We start from the raw sequence: 15,398 nt of genomic DNA, 5'->3' as shown, positions 1-15,398 counted from the left end.
GGTCAGTCAGTGTTCAACCCCCATCCAATCCAGCTCATCTACCACCAAGTCAACAGGCCTTGGATTCGCACAGGTGTACTGCTGAAGCCCCACTTTGGGGCTGGTCCCCACTGAGCACCAATTACCCTAACTGATGACCCAGACTCTCCTCCAGTTTGAGTGCTACTATCTTAGGGCTTGGGGTGGAAATCAAGAGTAGAACGCAGCATCAAGTATTAAGGCTGGAGCACAGGCTGGTGGTAATGCAGTCCAGGGACAGGGCTTTAGACTCTGTGAACATCTGGGGAGCTTTGTAAGATGTTCCTGTCATTACTTTGCTGTCTCTGGAGACGAAACTCAGCCAAATTCCCATTCTATACAGATACTTTGATGTAGGTACATACATTCCTTGAAGGAATATCAGTTCTTGGTAGATGTTTACTCAGTTTGAACAAGTATTTGCTTAATTCCTATTTTATTCTCCAGACAATGTTTGTTTAGCAAAACAATGGAATTATTCATACATAAGTATGGTAAACAAGGTATATGAGATTAAAACCCAGATTGCATACTGGTTTCACCAGGTTTCAATATTGGAGATCAGAAAAGATTGCAGAAAACTGTAGTAGATTATGACCCTGGCCAAAGACACAAAATCAGAGCAAATGATCTCTTGGGGCTAGGTAAGATCACCAGTCAGAAATTCTAAAATATCAAACTATAAAAAATGATTTCTGAAAACATCAGTAACATCCCTGGCTACAAGAAGAGTGGGAAGATTTTTCTGGTAGATAAACAAAACCATTATCATCTGTGCAATTTATATATTGAGAGAGAGAGAGAGAGAGAGAGAGAGAGCCTTGTTTAAAATGACCAGGAAGTACTAAGAGCAAAAGAATTCACATTCCTGTTGTCATGAATTAAAACATACATCTGTATCATATTTGCAGCTGGCATTGAACTGTATCATTCCACAGATGCCATCAAATTTGGATTCAGCAAATCTGGACACTATCCAGATCCTCCAGAGAAAAGCACCATTTCTCGCTTTCCTCAGGATCTGCCCCACTCATCTCTACTTCCCTTTCATGTGAGCACTACTCTAGACCTATCCATAGGAACAGAGCCAAGACAATAAATGCTATCCCAAGTCAGATGTTCTTCTTCTTCTTTTTTTTTTTTTTTTGGTTTTTCGAGACAGGGTTTCTCTGTGTAGCTTTGCGCCTTTCCTGGAGCTCACTTGGTAGCCCAGGCTGGCCTCAAACTCACAGAGATCCGCCTGCCTCTGCCTCCCGAGTGCTGGGATTAAAGGTGTGCGCCACCAATGCCCGGCTAGATGTTCTTCTAAACCAGTGGTTCTCAACCTTCCTAATGCTGCCACCCTTTACTACAGATCCTCATGTGATGGTGACCGCCAGCCATCACATTATTTTCATCGCTTCTTCATAACTATAATTTTGCTACTGTTATGAATCGTACTGTAAATAACTGATATCAGGATATGTGATATAGGACCTCTGTGACAGGCTGGTCTGACCTCCTAAGGGTTGTGACCCACAGGGTGAGGACTGCTATTCTAAACTGCCAAGTGACACGCGGCTGTGCTACTTCCCTGGGTATCTCTGGTGCAATGCTTTGGTATTAGCATCTTCATTCTGAAGCAGCAGAACTTGAGGAACAAGGGGAGCTCTGGAGTGTGGGTACCAAGAATTCCTCCATCTTGGCACCTAGATCCTGTCCCACTATTTCCATTACCTGCTGATCTGTACCCTGTTTTCTTCCTTAGGCTGAGCTCTCTAGGGTCTACTTTCCCTGTAGAAACTTACACGTGAATAGCTTTGCATATCTCATCGGCAGTCTTCCCAGCTTTCCTTAAAGTTATGGCAAGATTTTTGGCTCTATTTGCTTCTAATAGTGTCACTTTACTTGATCCCTTCTGTGGTATTTTCTGCTTGCTTGAAGAAAGATCAATGGCAGGACCCTGGGCTTTTGTTTTGAAGATTTCCTCAAATTCGTCCACATTTAAATCCTAGGGTGGAGAAGGATGACAGTGGCAAATTGGATCATACGTTAAAATGAAGTCATTCCCAGTTAGCAAAAACCTCATCATGTAGACATTCTCTTAAACAAAGGCCTTACCCTGCATGGCTTGCTACACTTCTGTTTATGTTGGGTACCCTATCACATCCTATCACATAGCCAGAAGTGAATGTCCAGAGAATGTCCAGAGAATACTCAGTCTAACAATCCAATTCTGTTGCTTTCAACAGTTGGTTTACGCAGACATCTGCCACAGGGTAAATCCATGAAACCTGACAGTCAGTACAGTTGCTGAGTCCTTAACCAGCATAGTTCAATAAAGGCTGTCTATGTTCTTATAAATTAAAGGACGAGGCTATGTCAGACATATATTTTATGGCAAACACTGAAGATAGTCAAAACTATTATTTTAACTTAACATTTTAGACATAGTTTAGAACCCTCTTATAAAATCATGTCTAATTTATTTGTCGACAGTACAAATCTATTTCTTCTTCACATTAGAGTATAGAAACATTACATCTCTGCCAGTAATGCTGGCAGGCCAACAGGACAGCCTCCTTGGCTCTGCAGCAGAGTGTGCACCCCTAGTTTATCATCAAGGAGAAAGATACCTCTAGGATCCGCTCATCATCGATTTCATTGAAGACTGTGCCATTGATCTGATTGGGCTTGAGAGCAACCCAGTTAAATACTGGCATTCTGAACTTGGTCTTGATCGGCTTCTTAATTTTCACAGCTGAAGATGTCAGAAATAATGAAATTAGTCCTGTCTAGAAGCTCACAAGCTGCAGGTACAATCAGACGACAGTCCTTGCAGATGACGCTTTAACACTGGAGGAAGACGGCAAGGGCACCCAGGTGATGCTAAGTGCAGAGAGCACCTGGTCTGGGCCAGAGCCACTCAAGGTCCCCATTGGGTTATGTGACACTGGACTATTAGAAAATCTGTCTAGGAGTCAGGGATTGAGTTTATTGGTTTTACTGGGGCTACGAGATTATTGCTTTCTAGTTACAATATTAGACAGTGTGATTATAGAGCAGAGGGAAAATGCTGTCTTAAATTTTGACATCTTCAACTCTTGTTCCTAGGACATGTGTTTACAAATAAGCCTTAAAGGACAGGCAGGGACTGCAGAGAGGACTGCCTATCCCCAGGAAGACCACAGCAAGAATAATGCTATTCAGCCAGGAAAGCACACGCCTGTGGGTGACTGTGATAACGACATTACACTGGCTGCTGGGTCATTTCCCGTAGACTAGGGACTGTAAATGGCCTGTGTCAGAGAACAGTGAAGAAGACAGAAGGGGCATGCAGAAACCATAGGCTCCTCGGGGATGCCACAGCCCCTTCTCCCCTTCTGAAAGATTTATATTCTTCATGTACATGGGTACTTTGTATTTCCATCTGCACACCAGAAGAGGGCATCAGACAGCTGTGAGCTGACGTGTGGGTTCTGGGAACTGAACTCAGGACCTTTGGAAGGTCAGTGAGTGCTCTTAACCACTGAACCATCTCTCCAGCACCCACCCCTTCTCTCTTTTTTAAAGAAGTCAGCTATCTTTATCTAGACACTGTCAGTGAAATGGTTAAATGTACTGAATCAGAGAAGATGGCATCTAATATTTACAGACTAAAGAGGGTACAAATACCTCTCATTTTTGAGAAAGCAAGCTTAAAAAGATTAACCACTTACAAATTCTATATATTAACTATACATCATAAACAAGGCTTTCCAAACCACTTAGACATATATATATATCCCTACATCAAGCTGTTCTGGGCCCCCCACCTGTCAGTGTGAGCCTCACTATTCAGCATTATTAGCAGGAAAGGGGAGAGAAAGTCAATGCTTCAGGATAGAACAAAACAAAGGTGACCAGGACCTGAGCTTTTATTTGGCAGGCTACCTGCCTCCATTGATATTTCCTGAAAAGGGAGACAGACAGTGCCTCTCGTTCCTCCAGAGTTACAAAGGCCATAGAAAGAGAAGGAATGTCATCAGGTAAGTCCACACAGAAGCATGCAGCAACACAGAGACACAGCTTTTGCCAAAACAGGCTTTCTATCACCAAACGTGGCATCCTCATCCCCATTATCAGCAGTGCTAGATTCCTGGTCGGACCTTTGTCTACACTACCCAGGAGAACCAATGTCCTCTACAGACAAAGGCTTTCTCTAATTGGCCCTTCATCCACCATGGGGAGGTGGGGGGGGCAATAAGGAGACAGATGTTGAGAGAGGTGTCACTTGAACTCAAGGAAGGAAAATTTTCCTGACTTCACCTAGGCATAGGGTGTAGGAGACAGCAGGGGCCCACAGGTGACGAGGACATACGCTGTGACCCCAGGACTCAGACTGAAGAAAGTGGCTTTAAATGGGTGGTTGTTCCAAACAGTGAGCCGCCTGCCACAGGCAGTGGGGAGGGTTGGAAAGGAACAGCCAACGGTTTCCCCTTATTCTCCTTCTTTCCTTAGAGTCTGATCCTCTTAGAGTAGGGAGGTCAGAACTGACCATGAAAACTGAATGCTAAGAAAGAAACATTCCTTCTCTCAAAGGGAAGGAATGGAACATGGCCTGGGAACCTAGGGCCTGCCTAAAGGAGGATCTGCAGATTCAGCTGAAACATGTGGGCAAAGCTGGAGTCACAGTCAGCCAACACCCAGACTTTCCTGAGACACAATGTCAAATGTAATGGCTCAAAGTAGGATGGTGTGGAGAGATGTCAAGGCACAGGGTGACCAACAGAACACACAGCAAATACTCAACACACTCGGTGAGGAGCAACCTACAGAAAAGCTTGATTGGCCCATCTTTTGTGGAAGCAGAAAGAAGAGAAAATACAAAATATATATATATTAGATACGGTTAGAGTCAAGTGCCCAGCAGTTCTCACACACTTAGCATAGAATTTCATGCTTTGTGGACACATCTCAGCAGCACAAAGCCAAAAAATCCATTCCCCTGCCTTTGAAGACTCACTTTGTGGTTTTGTTTATGTTTCTGTATTTCCCCCCTCTCTGGGAGAAAGAAAAAACAAAACAAAAAATTTCATTGTAATGGTCCTAAGCAGCCATAATAAACTGCATATTCCATAGGCTGTAAACAGTTCTTAACAACAGAGAATCAGCCACAGTCGAACAGTGAGAGGACGCAAGCCTGTCAGAGAGCAAAGGCCACCAACTGCACACGCAGCCTGGCGCAGGTGACCCACCTCAGGAGGCGATCAGACTGTCCACTAGACCTGCAGATGTGTTGACACTACAAGAAAAGATTTTACACTACTACAATTTTTCTTATAAAATTCAAACAATTTTCTCAACTCTATTGGGACTTCCTCCTGATTTCCTTCTGTGACCATGCCTGTCCAGGGCAGAGCTGGGTATCTGCTGCTGCTGTGGACCTACTGGCTTGGATTTTCCAGAAGTACTGGACATATCAGCTCATCACTGCCTCTCAGTTCTCCTGAGACACCCTGACTCTGTCAGGCCTCTGGATTCCAGAGAGAGAAATCACTGAACATATGAGGAGAATATCTTACAAAATTAGCTTCAACTACTATGCACACTGAAAGCCAAATTAAGGATAAATATTAAGGAGATTAGGGGCCCTGCAGAAAATGCCTAATCCCAAGTTACTGAACACTTGTAAGGACTTTGCAATCTTATAACACAAGATATATCTTGTAACCATTAATGGATATTTAATGAGACAAAGAGGTCTCCTTCAATCTATAGAACTATAGAGGTCTACTTTGCTTAAGAACAATGGAGACCTCTACCTAGGAGAAGCCTGAGAGCAGCCGTTAGAAACTGAGCAGGGAGCTCTGCACATAAATGTAAGACACTCCAGAGTCAATAAACTTTAAAAATGAAGTAGTGGCAAAGGCCTAAGACAAAATAAAACCAAAAAAGGGGGGCGCGGCCCTTGAGCAGAAAGCTGCGTCCGACTGCAGCCTCAGCCGCAGCGCACTTCCCTGCCGCCATGTCTGAGTTCTGCTTTGGCTCGTGGGAATGCAAGCGGATGCTGAACCACACGTTAGCTTTTGCATTGGAGGAAGCAGCAGCTCCAGGTGAGGCACAGGAGACACGTGTCACAGAGAACGCTCATCCAGGGCTACAAGGAAAGCTTAGCCAGCAGCCCAGGTGCACACGACAATGGTGGCAGCCACATTCAGTCACCCAGAGCAGCCTGGTGACAGAGCGGACACCCAGAGACTATGTGGGGCTTGCCATTTACATTCACAATCCAACAGTTCCATGGTGACTCTCCTCCACCTCTCCTCTTCCGAAGCACTAAAAGCTCTAGAAGAAAGTATTAACAGGGAAGACCTTGAAGGGTAAAAATAAGCCACAAATTTACCATGAAATTGAACAAGCATCTTATTTGTATCTTTGGTAATTTTGTAGATGTCAGCGTGGCAGTAGAATCACAGATCTGAGGTGGGCAAATCTGCTTTAAGAAACTTACAGAAGGCTGAAAGGGTTGCAGTCACTTGGAAGAATTATCAGGGCGGGGCAAAGGGGTGCAGATAAAGCTGCTGACAAAACCCTAGGATGGACTGAGAGGAAGAAATCTTTATCCTAAAGACTGTCATTTTGACTTGGATACTTCAGAAACCATCTCAGCCTTGGAACTAGAGGCCAGCAGGGTAGCGGTTCATAGTAACAGAGAGTTCAAGAATGGGTGGAAGTGGACCCAGTATCACAAACACAGCCACCTCAGAGCAGAGGTGCCCAGGGTCACAGGGACAGCCACCCACCTCAGAGCAGAGGTGCCCAGGATCACAGGGACAGCCACCTCAGAGCAGAGGTGCCCAGGGTCACAGGGACAACCACCTCAGAGCAGCACTATCTAGTGTCACATAGATAACCACCTTAAAACACAGCTACCCAGTAGCCCAAAGTGGCAACTTCAGAGCAGTGTTAGTGTTTGGTTCACCTTCTTGTCAAGTTAGCACAAGTTAAGAGTCATCTTGGAGGAATGAGCATCAATTGAGGAAATGTCTCCATTAGATTGCCCTGTAGGCAAGATGTAGGGTGTTTACTGATTGATGTAAAAGGGCCCAGCCCACTGTGAGCTGTGCCACCCCTAGGTCCTCATATAAGAAAGCAGGTGGAGCAACAAGAGGAGCAAGCCAGGAAGCAGCATTTCTCTATGGCCTCTGCATCAGTTCCTGCCTCTAGCTTCCTACCTTGAGTTCCTGCTCTAATTTGCCTCCATAATAAACTGTAAGCCAAAATAAACCCTTCCCTCCCCAAGTTGCATTGGTGTTTATCACATCAACAACCAAATGCAAACAAAGACAATTATATAGTCCACCCAAGAGGAGAGCTGCCTGATATCACAAGGTGGCAACCTCAAAGCAGGTACTCAACAAGGAAAGCCGCCTCAGCGGGGAATTGCTTAGTGTCACAGGGATAGCCACCTCCAAGCAGGGTGACTCACTATTACAGAGAAAACGACCCAGCATCAAAGGATGACAACCTCAAAGCAGTTCTGGGTATCACAGGGCAGCAGTTCAGAGCAGAGATTCCCATAGCACAGGGCAGCAACCTCAGCACAATGCTGCCCACTATCACAGGAACAACCACCTCGGAACAACTCCAAACTCTAAGCGACACTCTAACTGAAATGGCTCAGTGTTAAAGAGTAAAATTTCATCTCCAAGGGTCAAAACCAGTAACTTGTTTTAAGGCTTTGGAGCAATTCTCTTCCCTTCTCTCCCTTTTATTTCTGGTAAAGTAGGCATACCCTTTCTGTCCTGGTTAGCAGGAGAACATGAATTACTTGGAAGCTTTTCAAATCCTAAAAAAACTACTGTTAGTATCACTTTCCCTTGAAGCTTAAAACTAGCAAATTCTGACACCTACAAATGTTCAGAAGACATGTCTGCAAGCCTGAATCAGGCATTTGTTCATAATGACATGTTTTCCTTTACATCTGATACTCCAAATACCTTAAAAAAGAATAAGACTCAATACTAGCACCTAACCTAGAGCTTTGGCCACTGTAGGTGGTGGAAGGCTGGGTGACGAGGTCAGAACACCTGCTCGGAAGAGTATGCCAAAGGCTATTCAGAGGACAGTGCCTCTCATGTATGACAATGTCCCCTTCACCAGTTATATTAGCAGGGATGTCCTCCTAAGGGATGTGAACAGTTTGAGCTCTCCAGAGGGAGAGAAAGAAGGACTTCTCACACAAGTACCTCTGTTTTCATCCCGTGTTCTCACCTGCTAATCCTGAGTTGAAAACTACTGTGGGTGAAGAAGTCCCAGGCAGCGGGGGTGCAGAGGGAGGAGGGGGTGGTGGGAGAGGAGGAGCTGGCACAGTCTCAGCTGCAGGACCCGGGAGTGGAGGGGGTGGGGGTGGGGGAGGAGGAGGTGGAGGGGGTGGGGGAGGAGGGGGTGACGTAGGTGGCGACGCTGGTCCGTTTGGCGCTAGAGAAAAGAACAAAACGTCATGTGCACATAAGGCATGAGAAAATTGACCTGGCCAGACAGCTCATCAGGTAATGCTAGTTAGATCCTGGGAACCCACATAAAAGTGGGGTGAGGACTGACGCTACAAAGGTGGCCTCTCATCTCTACGTGCATACTGTGGTATACACCCACACACAGACATCACTATACACAACAATAATAAGCAATTAAAATTTTAAAAGAGAAGAAAGCGTGTGAAAAAAGACCATTTAAATTGGTAAACATTTCCTTACTGACAAAAGGGGAAATAGTAAACATAAGTGACATTTAGATTCACAAGTGTAAACTTTTTGTTGTAACTAGTGTATCTTCATTGTGTGTGTGAATATGTGCACACGAGTGCAGGGCCGGCAGAGGCCAGAGGCAACAACAGATCCTCTGGAGCTGGAGTTACGGGGAGTTGTGAGCCACTGTGTGTGGGTGCTGAGGCCAACTCAGGTTGTCTAGAAGAGCAGTACATGCTCTGAACCACTAAAGCCATTTTTCCAGCTCCTCAAAATAAAATGTTTTTTAAGATAAGTAAAGGGATATATGAAGGTAAATCTCTGCTCTCCCCCACAGACCATCTCACCTGCTTCAGGCATGTCTGATGATGGAGGTAGTGGTGGAGGAGGAGGGAGTGAGGGTCCTGAGGAGGTGGCCCCTGTAACTGGTCCTACATAGTTACCTACTGCTAGCTCTGACCCCATGGGCAAGGTGCCAGAGGCCACAACTGGCAGTATGGCAATGTCCCCATCTCCTTTCTTCTGAATTTTAATGGTCCCTTGTTTCTCCAGTTCATGAATCTTTTTTTCCAGGGTAGACTGTCTTTGAATGGCTTCTTCCTTTTCTTTGACCATTTTCCTTAATGTGTGAACTTGGGTATTTGCATCTTTGTAGATTTCCTGCAAAGAAAAGAGGTCATGGTCAGGATTTTGACTTCATAGGACATTCCCAGTTACACCTGCTCGGCATGCCAAGCAAGGAGAACGGGTGCAGAGGGAGCACACGTACACTCTGGCATCGGGGGAAATCTCTGGAATTCAGCCAGTACACATGGAGTCCCAGTAATTACCAACTGAACTAATACTGCATGCAATGTATTCTAGCATTTGCTATTGTTAATGAGGTCCTTTCCATTTCATAAGTGGAGTTAACTCCATTTTCTCCATAGGCAGAAAAAGACAGAGCAGAGATGACTTTATCCCCCAAATTGGATTTGGAACATCCCATGGGTATCCTGGTGGCTCATCATGCTTTCTTTCACTAATTATGAAATTTATTTGTAACTACTAGACATACATTAACTAACAAGAGACAGAGGGCCCTAAGTCAGACTATAACAGAAATCATACTAGGACTAAAGCCTCTGCAAAGGCTGGATGTGGTGGCAAATGCCTTTAATCCCAGCATGGTGAAGGCAGAGGCAGGCAGATCTCTGAGTTTGAGGCCAGCCTGGTCTATGCAGTTTTTCAGGCCAGTCAGGGCTATATAGCGAGACCCGTTCCCAAGATAATATAGAATAAATAAGCAAAAAATAAGCAAAAAAACAACTCTGCAAAGCCTGTGGTGACCTATTCATGAGTGACCAGGAGCTGGGGCACAGCTGGATTTCTCTGGCTCTTAGAAAAGCTCCTTGACTGAGCTCAAGACAGTGATTGCTGGAATAGTTTTCCTTTAATGATACATTTAACAAAACAGCCCAAAGCTTCCCACCACTAATTACTTATCTTTCTCAAAGTTTAGAGTAACCAAAGTTAAAATTCAATTCAAAGGCTGTCCTGGCTGTTTCTATTCAGAGTCCATGGATATTCTGGAGTGAGTGCCTTTGTGGAACTCAACTTTCTTGCTGGGCCTTGCATGTGTTATCTCTCACCACAGACCTCCAAAAGATATGAAAACATCCTTCACACCCTGCCTGTCATTAATAATCTAAGTGCCTGAATTTGAATAGAGCCCATATGCCACAACTTCATCCTGATGGTATGCCAGAAGATAAGTATGCAAAGCTAACTGTAGGGCGTGCTGGAATACCAAACAGCACACACAGCCATGCTAACCATCACATACAACATGCCATCACATTAACCATGGTGTGAAGGCAAGCCATGTCCCTGAAAGCCCTTCATGCATGTTGGTTTTATATTCCTCGCAGTTGCAAACACATGGATGGTATTCCATAAATGCCCGACACTTAGAGTGAAGTGACAGGATGGCAAACCAAACAGCTAGGATTATCTGGTGATACAATGCACTGCATTTGGGGTTTGGTAAATACCTTTAGATCTACCCCGTGCAGTGAATTGTTTCCATACAACCACCAAATCTGGTTTTGAGTAAAAGCAAAGGAAGTAAATACAATGAAGTTCAAATCCTAATAAAAATTAGGCGTGAATTAAATCCATGCTTTATTTTTATTTACAACCACATGGAGGATCCATAGAATCAACTCAGCCTCCCCAACATGGGAAAACATTGCCGCTCCCAAAATTTGCAATAAGGAAATACTGAAGCTGGAGTTTTTGATTTTGCACATGTGTGCACATACCTTATGTGTCCTTTTGAGTATCACCTTTGAGATGGCTGCAATAAATACACTGCATCAATGCATTCTTCTAACATGACCATGCGCCACACTGGACCACCCTAAAGCTGAAGCACACTGAATTCTCTGCCATGTCTATCTGGGTAGCTGCTGCCAGCACACTTACCCGGACAACATCCAGTTCCTTATTCCTCTGCATGAGCTGCTTTTCCAGTTCCACGATCTTGGACATGGCTTCATTCTCCGTGTCCTGCAGCTTTTCAGACAGCTGAGAAATTGGACATAGAAACAGTGTCACGACACACATCATTCTGACCAGGTCCTTGGGTCCTCAGAAGTATATGTCCCAGACAAACAGGGGCCCACTTGAGTCCTGCACATAGTCTACAGGTTACTTTCTGGAAACATTAATTTCTATGGTTCTGAAGACATTTGTTTCTATCAAAATTAATAACGCATATGTAGCCTCCAGAAAACCCATACAACAGCCTCTCCGTGTTTGAACATGCACGGCCATGTCTCCCTCCGTGTCCTGGGGCTAACAAGAGTAGAAAACATGAAGATGGGTCCTCCACACGAGGGCCACTTTCCCACCCACAAAAAGGACCATCATGCAAAAGCTGCTGTCGAATGTTGATCCAGAGAACACAGCCGTGTCATTTTAGTCGGCTAAGTAAAGTCCGATGGCTAGCTCTAACCCAGACTACCCTAATAATGGCAGTTCTATAAAACCCAATGTAGAATGGCTCCACAGTGCTGGCTGAGGAGGGACGAGGGGCGGAAAGAAGCCATATGCTAAGTAGTTCCTCGTCACAGAAAGTTCTACAATAAAGAAACTTCTGATTTCCCACCTGACATAATCCCAGGCAATGGCAACCATGGAGGCAAGGCAGGAGTGGACAGAGACTCACAGGTTAAGAGTGTAGTTTCAAAGAAAGAGAGAGAGAAGTCAAAAAAAAGAAAGAAAACAATTTTTTTTTTCTTTTTCTTTTGGTTTTTCAAGACAGGGTTTCTCTGTGTAGCTTTGGTGCCTGTCCTGGATCTCGCTCTGTACATCAGGCTGGCCTCGAACTCACAGAGATCTGCCTCCCAGTGCTGGGATTAAAGACGTGCACCACCACCACCCAGTGAAAAATAATATTCTTACAAATAGAAACAATTCACTTCATAATAAAGAAAAATTCCAATCAAATCATGACAAGAGTTTTGTTTTCAAAAGCTCACTGGTGTAGGACGTCCTCACATGAGGCCTGAGGCGCACCATTGGGCAGGGGAACAAGAATTTAGCCTTCACAATGCTTGGGTTTTTGAGAAATACTGATCTCTATTTATTCTTCAATATTAAATATGTTAACATCTCAAAGCTTTTGGGCTCACATTAACTTATTTGTGGTTAATAAATTTCCTTTCAGGAAAATCAGGACCCTGTCTTGCTGTGCAGTTGACATTATCCCAAGAGGGCTTGCTTCTTCAAAGACGACCACAGTTGACAAAGCTTAGTGACTTCCTGTAAAATGTCTACAGCTGAAATGAGCCTGGTTAGACTCGGGGGGATTGCTAAGGAAGGAACGTGGAGATGAGCAGCAGGGACACGAACGAGGCAGTCCTAACCCCTGGGCTTTGATGGCACTTTGAGAAAGCCAGTCATCTGGAGAGTCCTCATGGCCACAGCCCTCTTCTCATCTCCCTTTACCCTTACACTGCCAACCATCCTGCTCCTCTGGACGCCCAACTACCATTGCCAGTGCATGTGACTTGGGAGAAGTGGAACAGGAAGGTAAGTGGAAACAAAGGAAGGGTTTCTCCTGTAAGAAACATACCTTCCTTCTTTAAAGGACCCAGAGGGAATCTGAAGGCTCTCCAGCCCAGAAGCTGCTCATTCCTACACTCCACTCCTACCGCAGTTGGCTGATCCTGGCCCCAGGGCACTTTCTCCTGAGATGCACTTACATGAGAGATGTTTTCTTCCAGTTCCTCCACCCGCTCCAAGGCTGCATTCTTGGTTTCTGCATCTTCCAGCAGGGCTCCCACGTCAAACACATTGTCTAGGTAAGCCTGAATCTGTACCTGCAGCTTGTCACTCTCTGTGTGTTTCAGCTTCTAAATACCAAAATTCCAAAGAAGATGGTATTAATTTATCTGTGGACACAGAATGTCATACCCAACCCTCTGGTGGATTCATTCTGATCCACCAGAGTTTCACACATCATCCTGAAGAGAATTACAGCATATCCCTATGAAGAACGTATAACCAGACTATTTCCCAGACACGCACACACATACAAACATGTTATATATACACCTATAAACATCTCTCACATCCTTCCTACTCTAGCCTAAAACATTTTCATATAGGTAACATCCAGACCACAGAGACATCAAAGGAGGATTTGAAATGGAATAGCCACATGCCCTGTGAAAATGAATGGGTGTCTATGGAGAAGGCTGCAGTGGGGACCATCTTACCAGGATGGTGACTGGAGGCTGGGGGCAGAGTACAGTAAGCTAGGAGCTACCAGCTGTGTTCCTTCTTGATTTTGGTTATTTTAGTACCCAATGCTAGAATTCACCCGCAGGATTCCCTTCCTAATATAGTGCCTGCATGAATAGCTCAGGGCTCCTCAAAGCATCAATCAGAAAGCATCTTCCAGTTCACTAAATCCCAGACCAAGGATCCTAAAGCAACTCAGCTAGCTAGTTCTCCGGTGACACTAGAAACTCGAGAAATCAGAGAACCTTCCCATGAACCACACCCTGGACTCTCTCTGGGAAACTATGGGGCCAGAATAATATCTGACACACAGAGGATGCCAATAAGTTAACAAACATCAATGACCACTTGCAAAGAAGGCTGCCTTTGCAAACAAAGAAAATATCTATATATTAGATGCCTATAAGATTGTTCTTCTAACGCTCTCTATCCATCAGGGTCCAGCACCAACATAACACAGTTACGGAAGTACAGGGTTGAGAGGTTGGTGTTTTTAAGAGAAATTTCAGATTACATAATTTTTTAAGAAAAATAATTTTTCTCTTAGGTTTAAATTGAAAACTTACAGTTTAACTTGTTTTAAAGAGAGTACATTCCGTCTTAGTTTAAAAGTCAGACAAGAAAAAAGAAATATGAAGCTAGCGCCAGAGAACAGCGAGCAACAGAGAAGCAGCAGCTACACTGGACTTTCCCAAGGTTCACAGCACACAATGGATGTGCACCAGTGTCATCAGCTGCCATGACAACCGGAGCCCAGAGCAAAACCTCACAAAACTGAACCTGCAACACTGACAGGAACTCACAACCCTGATTTTTGTTCAAATTCTGCAACCTGTAGAGCATGGGAGAGAAAAGGATAAACTTTAATCTCAAAGCATGCCAGGGCTGGGGAAGGGGTCAATATACTCTGCCCTCCAATAAAGTGGGTGCAAGGTGTGTGGTTCCCCAGATTCATGCCTAACAAAGATGAGCAGCTGAACCCGGTCGGGACACAGCAAAGGGAAGGGGTCCCATCCGTTCCCGATCAGGAAACAGCCCTGTCCTGCCGCTAGTGGTCTTCCAGATTCAACTGAACCACTCCCATGGGACAGGGAAAACAAAAGCTTCCTGACAAAGAGGGGCACATCTGGTGGACACAAAGGTCCTGGAGTACATCTCTGAATACCAAATATACTTTCGGTTTCTGTATTGAGGAACTCCAGGGAACTGGCCGGGCACGGCTGTGAGGTAGCAAGAAACAGAAACTAAACTCCTTTCTCCCAAGAAGTGAGAGCGTGTACTACAGCAACAAACACTTGAAGCAGAATTCGCAGCTTCAGGAGGAAGTCTCTAGTGTCCACGTCCTCATTAGGTTTTTATGCTCTACACATTAACTCATTCTACAACATTCTTGGCTTGATCTTGCCTGCTTGGATAGGATCCCAAGAGCGCCCCCAAGTCAAATTTTTTCTCCAGTTTTGATAAGGATGCAGTGAGAGCTGACCCAGACAGAGCTCGAAGTAAAATTGCACCAATGCTCCCAGAGGTGGTCTGACTCCAGTACTAAAAGGCTGCAGGCAATGGACCCACAGATGTCCCAGGAATTCTGTAAAGAATCCAGCTTGGCTGGCAAGCTGCATCGTTCCAATTGGCTCCATTTAACTAGCATGGCAATTGTTAACCACATAATGCTTTAGACATTCTTTAGTTACTATGGAAATAAACCTCTAAGAATAGGCAATAAATCCACTCTTAAAACAACACCACAAAAGATAGTTATACTCACGTCCAAGTACTCATCCAGGCCTAACTTGGTAAATTCATACTGGAGGTGGACTCTGAAGTTCATGTCTTCTACCGAATGGACTACAATGTTAATAAACTGCATAGAAGCCACCTGAA

The 15,398-nt window shown here is 44.7% G+C and overlaps 1 protein-coding gene across 10 annotated transcripts in view; it reads right to left on the bottom strand.

Annotated features, from left to right (window-relative positions):
• Fmnl2 (formin like 2) overlaps positions 1-15,398 on the bottom strand; it is a 296,835-nt gene that overhangs the window by 17,396 nt on the left and 264,041 nt on the right. For 5 of the 10 annotated variants that reach the window (XM_037204787.1, XM_037204788.1, XM_037204786.1 and 2 more), the window contains 8 exons: positions 15,283-15,393; positions 12,977-13,126; positions 11,193-11,294; positions 9,074-9,386; positions 8,254-8,460; positions 4,813-4,833; positions 2,634-2,758; positions 1,806-2,008 (listed from right to left, as the gene is read on the bottom strand). In XM_037204787.1, the coding sequence (XP_037060682.1) occupies positions 1,806-2,008; positions 2,634-2,758; positions 4,813-4,833; positions 8,254-8,460; positions 9,074-9,386; positions 11,193-11,294; positions 12,977-13,126; positions 15,283-15,393 (1,232 nt within the window). The remainder of the gene's footprint in view (positions 1-1,805; positions 2,009-2,633; positions 2,759-4,812; positions 4,834-8,253; positions 8,461-9,073; positions 9,387-11,192; positions 11,295-12,976; positions 13,127-15,282; positions 15,394-15,398) is intronic. The other 5 variants (XM_028875642.2, XM_028875764.2, XM_028875516.2 and 2 more) reach the window with 1 other exon arrangement.

The sequence above is a fragment of the Peromyscus leucopus genome, chromosome 4 (assembly GCF_004664715.2).
Source record: "Peromyscus leucopus breed LL Stock chromosome 4, UCI_PerLeu_2.1, whole genome shotgun sequence".
Lineage (NCBI taxonomy): Eukaryota > Metazoa > Chordata > Mammalia > Rodentia > Cricetidae > Peromyscus > Peromyscus leucopus.
Note: the sequence above shows the minus strand (reverse complement) of the source record. Positions and strands in the feature narration are given on the sequence as shown.